The sequence below is a fragment of the Bufo bufo genome, chromosome 4 (assembly GCF_905171765.1).
Source record: "Bufo bufo chromosome 4, aBufBuf1.1, whole genome shotgun sequence".
In the NCBI taxonomy this organism is placed as follows: domain Eukaryota; kingdom Metazoa; phylum Chordata; class Amphibia; order Anura; family Bufonidae; genus Bufo; species Bufo bufo.
The window spans coordinates 53,140,689-53,153,942 of record NC_053392.1 but is presented as its reverse complement, the minus strand read 5'-3'; the positions used below and the strand labels follow the sequence as shown (position 1 = coordinate 53,153,942).

Below are 13,254 nucleotides of genomic sequence, written 5' to 3'. Positions count from 1 at the left end.
CTATTTTATAGCTGGGCAGTTATGGTTGTATCATGAATGGGAGAAAAGTGCATTGTGTACGACTCTGGTGAGGAGGTCTTCATACAACAATATATGTACTTTATTAGAATATGGGCAATGTGGAACAGGACTATAGAGAGGCTAGAAAGTTGTTATCCAACTCCTGGTAGACTATTAGATCATGGATCGGGATAAAAAAATCGCTCCAATACACTCCTCTTTGGTATAATTTCCATCTACAGGCTCTAGATGGAATTGCCAAAGATCAGTTTTGGCAAAAAATAATATTCTATATCTTACACAGGTGGTGAAGAATAGAGATATAGTGTAGTTTTCAGAGTTAGCACAAAGAGAGACTTTGGATAATTTGTCCTGGTTCAGATATTTTCAGTTGCGATTGGCACTTTTTAATGTAAAGGATAAATCAATTATTTAAATGATTTGAAAAAACAATCACCAGGAAAAAGGGCAAGGGGAGTTGATTGTCCAGGTATTCAATTAGAGGGATGGGGAAACAGTGGGCTGTAAAGGACATTTATTGTCCTTGACCAAAGTTACAGCTCCACACGTCAGTGCTAGCATGAACTGTACTAGATGCCAACAGGCTCAAGGACTGCCCCACCTTCTGCTCAACATACATGTGCAGGGCTGGCACAGCCTTTTTAGAGAAGACAGCTTGGGACTCTCCACCTTGGGTGGGCACAAGCCAACAGTTCACTGAAATGTTCAGAGTCCAAAATATTGAAAGGGAGGGAATGTACTACCAGAAACTTGCCCAGGAGCACATTCAGCTTCTGTGCCGTTGGATAAGTGCACACATACTGTTGTCTTTTTGCAATCGATTGCCGGCGAAACATGTGTTGAGGAGGAGCATCAGACTGCTGGAGTAGGCGTGCAGGCTGCTGAGAGATGCAGCAGTTGCTGCATCAGGCTGTTCCACTACATTAGTGCCACATTTTGTTCCATATGTTGACACAGGGCCATAGTGCCAACATTAGCCCCCTGGCCACGCTTCACCTTCTGCCCACATATCCTGTATACCTCAACACCAACTTCCTCAAGGGACTTAATAAAAAATTCCCACACTGCCGAGTATGACATTTTACCCAACAGTGCTGGGCCAATACCCCGTGCTGACTGCCTGCCGCTGCCTTTATGAACTCAAGCATCGCTAGTTGTTTCCTGGCAGATAGGCTCCTGAGTAGCAGAGGGTCCATCACCTGGTGCATTTGGCTCCAGATCTCCCACTGCTTCCACCTTGCTGGCTCATCGGCACGCTTGCACCCTGCTACTGTCACAGGCCTTCCGCCACCCTAACCCCCTGATGAAGATGCCTCCTCTTTACCTGGCCCCCATGTGCGATTGGCTACATAATCATCCATTAATATCTGTTTGTCACTTATGTCACCCTCACTAGTCTCATGTCCACGTCCCTGAACACTCATAACACGTGCTCCCACCCAACTGTCATCATCGCTAGTTGCAAGCCTAAGGGAGTATGCAGTAGACCTCTCCTCCTAGTCTGTGCTGGCCTGTAGCTGCTGACTGTCCTCACTAAGCTTGCCCTCAATCAAAAGCGGAGCAGAGCTAGCATTAAGCATTACTTCCCGAGAATAAGAAGCAGCAAAAGAAAGAGGCAGTTGCAGGACAGGTGAGGACTCATAGGTTGTTCCTGGGCCATGCCAACTAAGTGTGGTGTCAGAGGAACCCACCGATTCCTGGCTGTGTGTATCTGTTGTCACCTGAGATTATGTTGAAGAAAGATTCAACCAATCCTGGGCTGTTGGTGAAAACACGACCACTAGATGTCATTGGCAGCTCTGGCCTGTTACTACGGCTGCTGCCACCACCACCTCCGCTAATTTTGCCGGCTACAGCAAAAATTGTTAAGGGTTCAGGCAACTGTCTGTTGGCCATAGTGTACAATAACTGAATCGGTAATGTAACAGATAAAAGTATGAATGACGTAGCACATATACTAGAAAAACCCTACTATATATTACACCGCCTGTTGGCAAATTAAAGAAAAAGTATTTTCAAAAAGAGTACAATGGAATAATAAAAAATTTAAAAAAATTGCCCAAAGGTGTACATAGCCTTTAATAACAAGGGGGCACTGCTGTATCTATATAGCAACAAACATATCCATGCTGTCACAATACATATATACATTCTATTTTTTTACTTCTGTTAGTGGTTCTTGAATTAAAAATGTTGCACTACATTTTAGGCTGCAGTCGTCATTCCTTTATTCATTTCCAGACCCTCTGATAAAAAGAAGAACAGGAGGCAGCGGCACATGTGTAGGATTAGTGTAAATAAAAGGGAATTAAATAGGTTATTGTATGCTTACCGTCCCAGGTTGTGATGAGTCACAACCACTGTTAAGAGCCCTGCTGGTGATTCTTTGCCGACCAGCACAACGGCATATTCCAGACTGCAGCCGCGTTCACTATGTGGGGCCTCAAACGGTGAGGTATGCACAGGGAAAATTGCAGGAAACAGTAAAAAAGGATTTTTGGACCGCTTGTCTGTAGGAAATATTCACCAGGAGGATCACTGGTAGGGTGAAGTAGATAGTTTTATTAGCAGGATAATCAACGCGTTTCGAGGGTGGAAAGCCCTCTTCTTCAGGACAATCAGAAGCGGTCCAAAAATCAGTTTTTACTGTTTCCTGCTCCTAGTTTCAGAATATATTCAAGTGGACAGGTCCCTCTCAGTAATGAATGTTGGTTGCTAGATCTGTTTGTTCAGAATGCACCTGACTTCATTAGCTTTCATGTAGTACCACAGCTTAATTCCTGGACTCATTTCTCCTTCTACTGCTCAGAAGTGATATCTTCTCCCTTCTTCTGACATTCAATAATGCTGAGGAATGTTTGATTTCCCTCTCCTTACTCCTGCATGTTCTGCCATGGGTGCTCTCTTCTCTCTCTTTTTTTTTTCTCTCTCTCTCATGCTACACAGATATTCACCTTCCATGAAGACTTGGATGATTTCATCCTTACCTACATTCTAATCTGCTGTGTGCATTTTACTCCCCTTCCTCTTGGTATTTCTAACATTAGACTACTATAAGAGCCAAGAGCAGTGTACGGTCAACTCTGTGTCTGAAGCAGCCAGCTATGTACAAGAGTGACATAGGCTTTACAGTAATAGATTTTAGGAAATAGATTTTAGGAAATGTTTAATGAGCACTTTTTAGAAAGTGGCTCAAGCTTGCATTTAGAAGGTGAAAAGAAAAATTAGTTGGCCAAATTAGCTTTTAGCCAACAGCCATCTGATGTGTATAGCCAGCCTTAGGCCCCTTTCACACGGGCGAGTATTCCGCGCGGATGCGATGCGGGAGGTGAACGCATTGCACCCGCACTGAATACTGACCCATTCATTTCTATGGGGCTGTTCACATGAGCGGTGATTTTCACGCATCACTTGTGCGTTGTGTGAAAATAGCAGCATGCTCTATATTCTGCGTTTTTCACGTAACGCAGGCCCCATAGAAATGAATGGGGTTGCGTGAAAATCGCAAGCATCCACAAGCAAGTGCGGATGCGGTGCGATTTTCACGCACGGTTGCTAGGAGACGATCGGGATGGAGACCGAATCATTATTATTTTCCCTTATAACATGGTTATAAGGGAAAATAATAGCATTCTGAATACAGAATGCATAGTTAAATAGCGCTGGAGGGGTTAATAAAAAATAAAAAATAATTTAACTCACCTTAGTCCACTTGCTTGCGCAGACCGGCATCTCCTTCTGTCTTCATCTTAGCTGTGTGCAGTAACAAGGACCTTTGGTGACCTCACAGTCATCACATGATCCATCACATGATCTTTTACCATGGTGATGGATCATGTGATTACTGTGACGTCACCAAAGGTCCTTGTTGCTACACAAAGCTAAGATGAAGACAGAAGGAGATGCCGGCTATGCGAGCAAGTGGACTAAGGTGAGTTAAATTTTGATTTATTTTTTTAACCCCTCCAGCGCTATTTAACTATGCATTCTGTATTCAGAATGCTATTATTTTCCCTTATAACCATTTTATAAGGGGAAATAATACAATCTACAGAACACTGATCCCAAGCCTGAACTTCTGTGAAGAAGTTCGGGTTTGGGTCCCAAACATGCGCGATTTTTCTCACGCGAGTGCAAAACGCATGACAATGTTTTGCACTCGAGCGGAAAAATCGCGGGTGTTCCCGCAACGCACCCGCACATGTTTCCGCAACGGCCGTGTGAAAGAGGCCTTACAATTCTACTTTATCAAGGCCTCCAGTGGTCATAAAATCCAAGATATTTATGACTTACCCTGACCCATGGGCTTCCGAAGAGTCGTACATTTTCATTAATTACAGCCATAAGTTTCAGTATGGTCGGATCCTCATAGTCAAATCTGTGACTGAGCAGTATGGCCACAATTATGTTGGCTACTGCAGCATTAATACTGGTCAGATTATCAAATGGCTTTCCTAAAAAATATAAATAAAATATTATTTTAAACAAAAAGCATGTTTTGTATCATAAAATTTTTTTTAAAAAATGTACCGGTATGTAAAAATTTTCTTTTTGCTTTTAATCCCAGAAACTTATTTTAGATACCTGGAACAACTCATTCAATTTGCATTTTCATCAAAGTAAAACCATTTTTAATGTCCTAAATACATGTTTCTGTTTTCTCAGGACTAGTTCACATGGCAGATTTTGTAAAAATAAAATAAAAAAATAAAAATAAAAATGCAGCATATTCAATGGCATAAACCTCTCCAGTTTCTCCCAGTTTTTTAGCAAGGCACCCCCATGATTTTCAATGGCAAGGCAAGGAAATTGTATATGATAAACTCTACTTTTTTAAATCCTACTCTAGTTTTGGATTTAAAAACTACATCAAAATGGCACATAGGAAATCACCCATAGGCTGGAATCACACAAGTATTTTTGATGTTGTTTTTGAGACAAACTTAGCAGTGGATAAAAAAGAGAGAAGTACCAGTAATTCAATTTTTCATTAGTGTTGATCGAGCACCATAGTGCTCGGGTGCTCAGGGGCTTGGGCCGAACACTTCGGGATGCTCGGGTGCTCTACCAAGCACCTGAGCACAATGGAAGTCAATGGGAGAACCCGAGCATTAAACCAGGCAACCCCCGCTCTGAAGTGGGGAGGGTGTCTGACTCATACAAAAAATTCCTAAATTGATGAAAACACCACCAAAATGGTTCGGGAACAGCATGGGGTGGATGTCTGGATTCATCTTGGACTCCCAGGTCGCTGGTGGGAACCATGTTGTCCGAATAGTATGCCACTTTTGCAGACTGACAATAATATTGATTTTAAAAGGAGAAAACATTGTTAGGAAACATTCTTTCCTATATATTTAATTGTATATAAAGTGAAAGTGCTGCCAAAAATTACAAGGAAGAGGCACTCTGATACAACCTATATATCATATAAAGGAGGGCCTCATTCACATTGTGGTACAATTGTTTAGGTAGTGGGACTCCTACACTCATAAAGCCTATGCACTAAGTGAAAGGGCTGTGAAAAATTACAAGGAACCGGCGCTCCAATACACCTTTTATTACACATAAAAGGAGGGCATCATACACACTTGAAAAATTATGATTGATGGCCTGCTGGTGACCCTCAAAAACATTAGGAGCAAGGGCCTGCTAGTGACCCTCTAAAACATTACAGGCGAGTGCCTGCTACTGAGCTGACCACCTAAAACATTAGGGGTGATGGTCTGCTGCAGAACTTACTCTCTCAAACATTCGGGGTGAGTGCCTGCTGGTGAGCTGACCCTCTAAAAAATTATATGCGAGGGCCTGCAGGTGAGCGGACACTGTAAAATATTTTAGGTGCAGGCCTGCTGGTGAGTTGACCCTGTAAAACATTATATGTGAGGGCCTGTAGGTGAGCTGACCCTGTAAAAGATTCTAGGTGCAAGCAGGCCTGCTGGCGAGCTGACCCTGTAAAAGATTTTAGGTGTGGTTCTGCTGGTGAGCTGACCCTGAAAAACATTATATGCGAGGGCCTGCAGGTTAGCTGACCCTCGAAAAAATTATATGCGAGGGCCTTCAGGTGAGCTGACCCTGTAAAAGATTGTAGGTGGGGGCCTGCTGGTGAGCTGACCCTCTAAAAAATTATATGCGAGGGACTGCAGCTGAGCTGACCCTCTAAAAAATTATATGTGAGGGCCTGCAGGTGAGCTGACCCTGTAAAACATTATATGCGAGGGCCTGCAGGTGAGCTGACCCTGTAAAACATTATATGCAAGGGCCTGCAGGTGAGCTGTCTAAAATGCGTAAAACACGAAAGGCAGCCTAACATATATGCGACAGCATTATATGCGGCAAATAAGCATGATGATATGATGGAGGAGGATGAGAAAAGGAAGATTTAAGTATATACCCTTTTTTTGTGGTGGAAGGAGTGCATGGGAATACAGTGTTTTCAGTACATTATAAACAACACATTTAAAGTGCCTTCAGCCGCTTTCCTCTGGTAGAGTCAAGAAGTCATGGTCAATCCAGGCCTTGTTCATTTTTATAAGAGTCAACCTGTCAGCATTTTCAGTTGACAGGTGGATACGCTTATCTGTTATAAATCCACCAGCAGCACTAAATACCCGCTCAGACAAAACGCTGGTGGCAGGGCAGGCAAGCACCTCCAAGGCGTAGAGCGTCAGTTCATGCTACGTGTCCAGCTTGGACACCCAGTAGTTGTAAGGCACTGAATTGAGGACGCTGACACGGTCTGCTATGTACTCCTTTAACATCTTCCAAAATGTTTCCCTCCTTGTCACATTGGGCCACGCATCAGGATGAGGGTGTTGGCAGGGTGTCGCGGGAAAGGCAGCCTAACATGAAGTCAGCCATGTGTGCCAGAGTACCAACAGGCAAGACTTTGCTGTTGCCATCAGGAGGATGACTCTCAATCTCCTCATCCTCCTCATCCTCCTCATCCTCTTCCTCCTCTTCTGCCCACCCACACAGAACAGATGGAATTAAACTTTCATGGGTACTACCCTCTGTAGTGGAGGCAACCGTCTCCTGCTCCTCCTCATCTTCATCGTCCAATTCACGCTTAAAAGACGAACTGAGGGTGGTCTGGCTATGACCGTGTGCAATCTCTTCCCCCATTTCCACCTCTTCCACATGCAAAGCGTTGTCCTTAATTGTGAGCAGCAAGTGTTTGAGTAGACACAGAAGTGGGATGGGAAAGCTCATAATAGCGTTATTGCCGCTCACCATCTGTGTTGATTCCTCAAAGTTTCTTAAAACCTCCCAGAAGTCCGACATCCATGCCCACTCCTCGCTTGTGAATAGCGGAAGCTCACTGGAAAGGCGACGACCATGCTGTAGCTGGTATTCCACTACTGCCCTCTGCTGCTCACAAAGCCTGGCCAACATGTGGTACGCGGAGTTCCAGCGCGTGCTCACGTCACACAACAGCCGGTGTGTCACAGTCGTTACCTCTGGCTGTGACCTTCTGTCTATGCTCTCGCTGCAGCTCCGTTCCGGTGTGTTGTTTGTGGTTCTTTATGGGTTAACTCCCCTGTGTGCCTATTAGGAGTTAATCTTTTCTGTCTGGTCAATGAGTGTGGCCTCTCTGCTACAGTACACTCACGGAATCTGTATATAAGGCTGATTTTCCCTTAGTTCTGGGTCAGCTCTTCTTGGATGTGTTTGTCCTGTCCTTCTCTTGGTTTGTATTTTGTCTCCCATGCTGCTGACCCATGGCCTAACTATTGTACGCTATTTAGCGCAGGATGAGCTAAAAATAGATATTACTGCCACACACAATAGTCCTTAGAAGGACTTTTGGATCTGTAAAGTTTCTGGTGTTCGGCTGAGCATGCTTTGGTTCAAAAAAGGACACAATCTGTGTGATTCCAGCCTTATCCTACAATGCTTTTCACTTCAGCATTGTTTGGTTGGGAACATGGTTGTCATTTTGGGGACACAACTGCAGTTGAGTTTTCCATGTAACATCATCAGCTATAATCTGCCTAACCTGGAAGTAATATTCAATTAGGCAGCTGAAGGGCAAATGCCTCACTGATCAAGGATTCCCTTGGCAAAATCAATGGCAATTAGTCGGACCTATCTAACCCTGAGTACAGCCTTATGACTTGACCTCATACTCTAATTTGCCCCAAAATATAGTATATGACTGCCATATTTTCTGGCACCAGCCTGCACCATCTCACACCAGTCATTTATAGAATATTTATTCATGGAACTGCTGCCTGCGACTTTTAGACAGCTATGACCAAATCTCCAGGAGGGGGTGTTTTAAACTGCAGCTAATCCTACAGAGAGTTAAAGGGGTTATTTCATCTGATAATTGTCTGATAGGTGTGGGTCCCAGCGCTGGGACTGGTACCTATCTCCTAAACAGAGCCCCAAAAGTGGTGGAGGGTGCACTACGCATGTGCAGCTGCCCTCCATTCATTTCTATGGGGCCAACGAAAATACCTGAGAACTGAGTTGGCTAGTTTCATCAGGCCCATAGAAGTGAATAGGAGTGGTGCCTGCTCATGCACGTTGCACTGCCATTCACTTCTATGTGGAAAGTGCTTGGTGGTGGCCTGACTGGAGTCCTCCAGCCACCACTTTGGCCCGCTCATTTCTCAATATAGCCGCTGTGACCTGCACCTATCAGACAATAGGCATATCCTAGCGATATGCCCCAATTGTCTCAGATGGGACAACCCCTTAAGAGGCTTCTGCTTCACTACTGAAAATGGTATCCACCTGTAAGAGGGTTGAAATCAAGTACACCTGAAAAGCATATCCTATACGTTTGGTACCATTGCCATGACTTAATATGTGACCCTGTTGCAGTTGTCCCTCCACCTAGTTGAAGTGTTGAACTATTTAAACACTGCATAATTATATTACGACATGATGGATATGTAATATGGGATGTGTTGCACATAGGTTATAAACAGCCTGCAATAGCATCTCGTATCACTCTGTAGGAGTAATATGCCTTGGGCATGATGTTATGGACATTTCAGTTGAGCTGTGCACGAGACACTGGGAAAATTCCCTGAGGCTGTACTATACTGTGATATTAGTCTAATGCGCAAGAAAAGTGAGTATGCAGTGTACAGTATAAAATATAACTCACCTTCATATGATTTCAACTTCTGTACTAAACACTCAGCCTCTTCAGTGATCTTATTTTCTATGGTCTTCTTGCCCATTCCATAATCTCGTAGTGTGGAGAGTGTGAATCTTCTCATCACTTTCCAGTTCTCTCCATTGGAAAAAATAACACCTAAAAATATGAATACATATTACACCCATCCATAACACATGGGGACTTAGTGAAGTCCAGTGTGAAAAAAAACCTTTGAGAACAGGACCCACCAATGGTGAACTGAATGACAGCAGTTACCGTTGAAGGAAGCTGTTAGTGGGACCTCCTTGTAGAAGCTTTCTGTTCTGGCATGGGACTCCCTATATGTAGTGTCAGTCTGGTATTCCAGGAGCCCACCAGAAGACTTTTGTTGGACCTTTTAGAATCTTTGTTTGTCAGAGCCTAAACCCTCTGAAGGGTCTTCTGATACTGGTCTGACTCTGTCCATATGCACAAACAGGTCATAAAGATAAGAGTGACTTAAACTAACCCCTATGGTACGCAGAAACCTTCTGTAAATTAACATCATCATGACTAGCTGAAAAATAAAATAGTCTTGGACAAATAGTAACACCGTCCGACAGCAGATTGACAAAGAGGGTGGGATAGTGGGGGAACAAGTCAGTATTTATAATAAATGGTTACCATTGTTCTTTGCAAATTTTGCAGTCACCGGAGCATAAGGTCTATCAGAAAAGGCATCGGCGTAATTGATGAGCGCATCCTTAACAACTTCATAGCCACATAGGACAACTGTTTTTGTCATGCCAAACTGGACACTAAAGACCGGGCCGTATGTTGTAGAAAGCTGTGAATACAAAATATGTTATGTTTAACTTCAACTGTATCTGTAACTTACAGCTTCTTAAAGTGGTTGTCCTACCGTTTTAATTTATCATCTTGTCTTATGTCTATGAGTAGAGATGTCGATGTCCGTTGGCGAACGCAAATTTTTGCAAATGTTTGCGAACGGGCAACTCGGGCAAACGGCCATTGACTTCAATAGGCAGGCGAATTTTAAAACCCACAGGGACTCTTTCTAGCCACAGTAGTGATGGAAAAGTTGTTTCAAGGGGACTAACACCTGGACTGTGGCATGCCGGAGGGGGATCCATGGCAAAACTCCCATGGAAAATGACATAGTTGACACAGAGTTGGGTTTTAATCCATAAAGGGCATAAATCACCTAAGAATCCTAAATTTTTTTGAACAACGTGGTTTAAAACATCCAGTGTGTGTATACGATCAGGTATGATGTTGTATCGATCAGGTAGTGTAAGGGTTACGCCCGCTTCACAGACATTGACAGACCAAACTCCCCTTTTAATGCACCGCAAACAACCGCAAACAGTCCATTTGCCCAACCGCAAACTCCCCATTTGCACAAGGTTGGATACCAAGCTAGCCATGTCCCGTTGATGTCATTGAAGGTTTCTTCCTCCACCCAGCCACGTACAACACCAAGGGTCCCTGAAAGGTGAATTGAATAGATTTTTCGAACGGGGAGATGGTTAAAAAAACGCTGGCTCCCTCCCCTTTGTTTTAATCCACAGTCACTGTGTCTGCACCGTGCAATTTACTGTCACACCCGATATGAGTGGTATTTTCTGTAGTACTATTCTCATCAGTTTAATCCCTGTTACGTCCCCAATCTGGGGTCCATTTATTGAATAGATTTTTCAAACGGGGAGATGGTTAAAAAAATGCTGACTCCCTCCCCTTTGTTTTAATCCACGCCACGGTCACTGCGTCTGCGCCGTGCAATTTACTGTCACACCCGATATGAATGGTATTTTCTGTAGTACTATTCTCATCAGTTTAATCCCTCTTACGTCCCATATCAGGGTGGGATTGCCTTTTGTGAAAAAAAATTTAGGCCGGGTACCTTCGACTGCCTTTACAGTGACAGACCAAACTCTGATACACCAAACTGAATTGATTTTAGGAACCGGGAGATGGAAAAAGCAGCTTGGTCGGTCCTCTTACTCCCAAGTTGGGGCACTGCGCGTGCTCGGAGCAATGTGCTGTGACACCCTATATGAGTGGTGTCTTAACTAGTACTATTCCTATCAGTTTAATCCCTGTTACTTCCCCTATCCGGGTACGTGTGTCGAATTACGACATCCTGAAATAATTTAGTTCTGAGCTCTGTACTAGCTTTGTTTTGGAATTGATGGGGATTTTTTTAAACTATTAAGAGACTTTATTATGATTTATTTTATTTTATGTATTAAAAACCCATACAACTTTAAAAAAAAAATGAAAATTAATGTTTTTTCTATGAAAAATTATCCAGCTGATCGCTTTTGGTCTGATCATAATGAAGCAACGGCCTTATCGTCTGCGGTGTGGCAACATTGCCAACACACTCATAGAGGTGATGTTCGCTTCATTGTGATATGCAAGCCCCTTCACCACAACAAGGTAACGATCACAAAGGGGAATTGACACTTGTATGTGCCTTTTTATTTTTATTTTTTGCAGCCACAGTGCAGCACCAGAGGCCAGAAAAATTAAGCATGTACACATGCCTGAAAAATAATGGTATTGTTGCAGCCGCTGTTTTAGCAGCGGCCGGAAAAATTTATGTTTTCCAGGCAGAAAGGTGACTAAAACATTGCGGCTTGAACCCTAGTTGGTCGCGGAGAATTCACGAAAGTCATCCGGTATGCAGACATAAAATACAGCAGCGTGGGGACAATTTTGAGGCCAAGGCATGTCATCAGGCCTTTTGTTAGTCAAACGTAACCCCCATTGTCAGTCCATTCGGGATCCATGCCTCATTCATCTTAGTGAAGGTGAGGTAATCAACACTTTTTTGACCGAGGCGACTTTTTTTGTCAGTCACAATGCCTCCTGCTGCACTGAAGGTCTTTTCTGACAGGACACTTGAAGCGGGGCAGGGCACACCCAGTAGTCAAGGGGTTCATCGCTCCTCAGAGTGTCGATATCTGCAGTTAAGGCGAGGTAGTCTGCTACCTGTCGGTCGAGTCGTTCTCTAAGGCTGGATCCCGAAGGGCTGTGGTGATGTGTAGGACTGAAAAAGCTCTGCATGTCCTCCATCAACAACACATCTGTAAAACGTCCTGTCCTTGCCGCCGTGGTCGTGGTAGGAGGAGGATTACTTTCACCTCTTCCCCCGTTAGATTCCCGTTGTGCTGTGACATCCCCCTTATAAGCTGTGTAAAGCATATTTTTTTGTTTGGTTTTGAACTGCTGCATCCTTTCTGACTTTCGATAATTTGGTAACATTTCCGCCACTTTCTGCTTATACCGGGGGTCTAGTAGCGTGGCCACCCAGTACAGGTCGTTCTTCTTCATCATTTTTATATGAGGGTCCCTCAACAGACATGACAGCATGAAAGACCCCATTTGCACAAGGTTTGATGCCGAGCTACTCATTTCCCGTTCCTCGTCCTCACTGATGTCATTGACGGTCTGTACTTCCCCCCCAGCCACGTACAACACCACGTGTCCCAGATAGGTGACAACAACGAGCACCCTGGGATGCCTGCTGTGGTTGGTCTTCCTCCTCCTCAAAGCCACATTCCTCCTCTGACTCCGATTCCTCATACTCCTCTTCCAGCGATGCCGCAGGTCCGGCAAGCGATGATGACAAGGCTGTTTCTTTTAGTGATGGTGACCACAACTCTTCCTCTTCACGCTCATCTACAGCCTGATCCAGCACTCTTCGCAGGGCACGCTCCAGGAAGAAAACAAATGGGATGAGGTCGCTGATGGTGCCTTCGGTGCGACTGACTAGGTTTGTCACCTCCTCAAAAGGACGCATGAGCCTACAGGCATTGGGCATGAGCGTCCAGTAACGTGGCAAAAAAATTCCCAGCTCCGCAGAGACTGTCCTAGCACCCCGGTCATACAAATACTCGTTGACGGCTTTTTCTTGTTGGAGCAGGCGGTCGAACATTAGGAGTGTTGAATTCCAACATGTCGGGCTGTCGCAAATCAAGCGCCTCACTGGCATGTTGCTTCGGCGCTGAATGTCTGAAAAGTGCGCCATGGCCGTGTAGGAACGCCTGAAATGGCCACACACCTTCCTGGCCTGCTTGAGGCCATCCTGTAAGCCTGGGTACTTAGACACA

General features: G+C 44.3%; 1 protein-coding gene across 2 annotated transcripts in view; it reads right to left on the bottom strand.

Annotated features, from left to right (window-relative positions):
- LOC120997239 (cytochrome P450 2K1-like) overlaps nucleotides 1–13,254 on the bottom strand; it is an 80,087-nt gene that overhangs the window by 48,705 nt on the left and 18,128 nt on the right. For both annotated transcript variants that reach the window (XM_040427242.1, XM_040427243.1), the window contains 3 exons: nucleotides 9,800–9,962; nucleotides 9,143–9,292; nucleotides 4,315–4,475 (listed from right to left, as the gene is read on the bottom strand). In XM_040427242.1, the coding sequence (XP_040283176.1) occupies nucleotides 4,315–4,475; nucleotides 9,143–9,292; nucleotides 9,800–9,962 (474 nt within the window). The remainder of the gene's footprint in view (nucleotides 1–4,314; nucleotides 4,476–9,142; nucleotides 9,293–9,799; nucleotides 9,963–13,254) is intronic.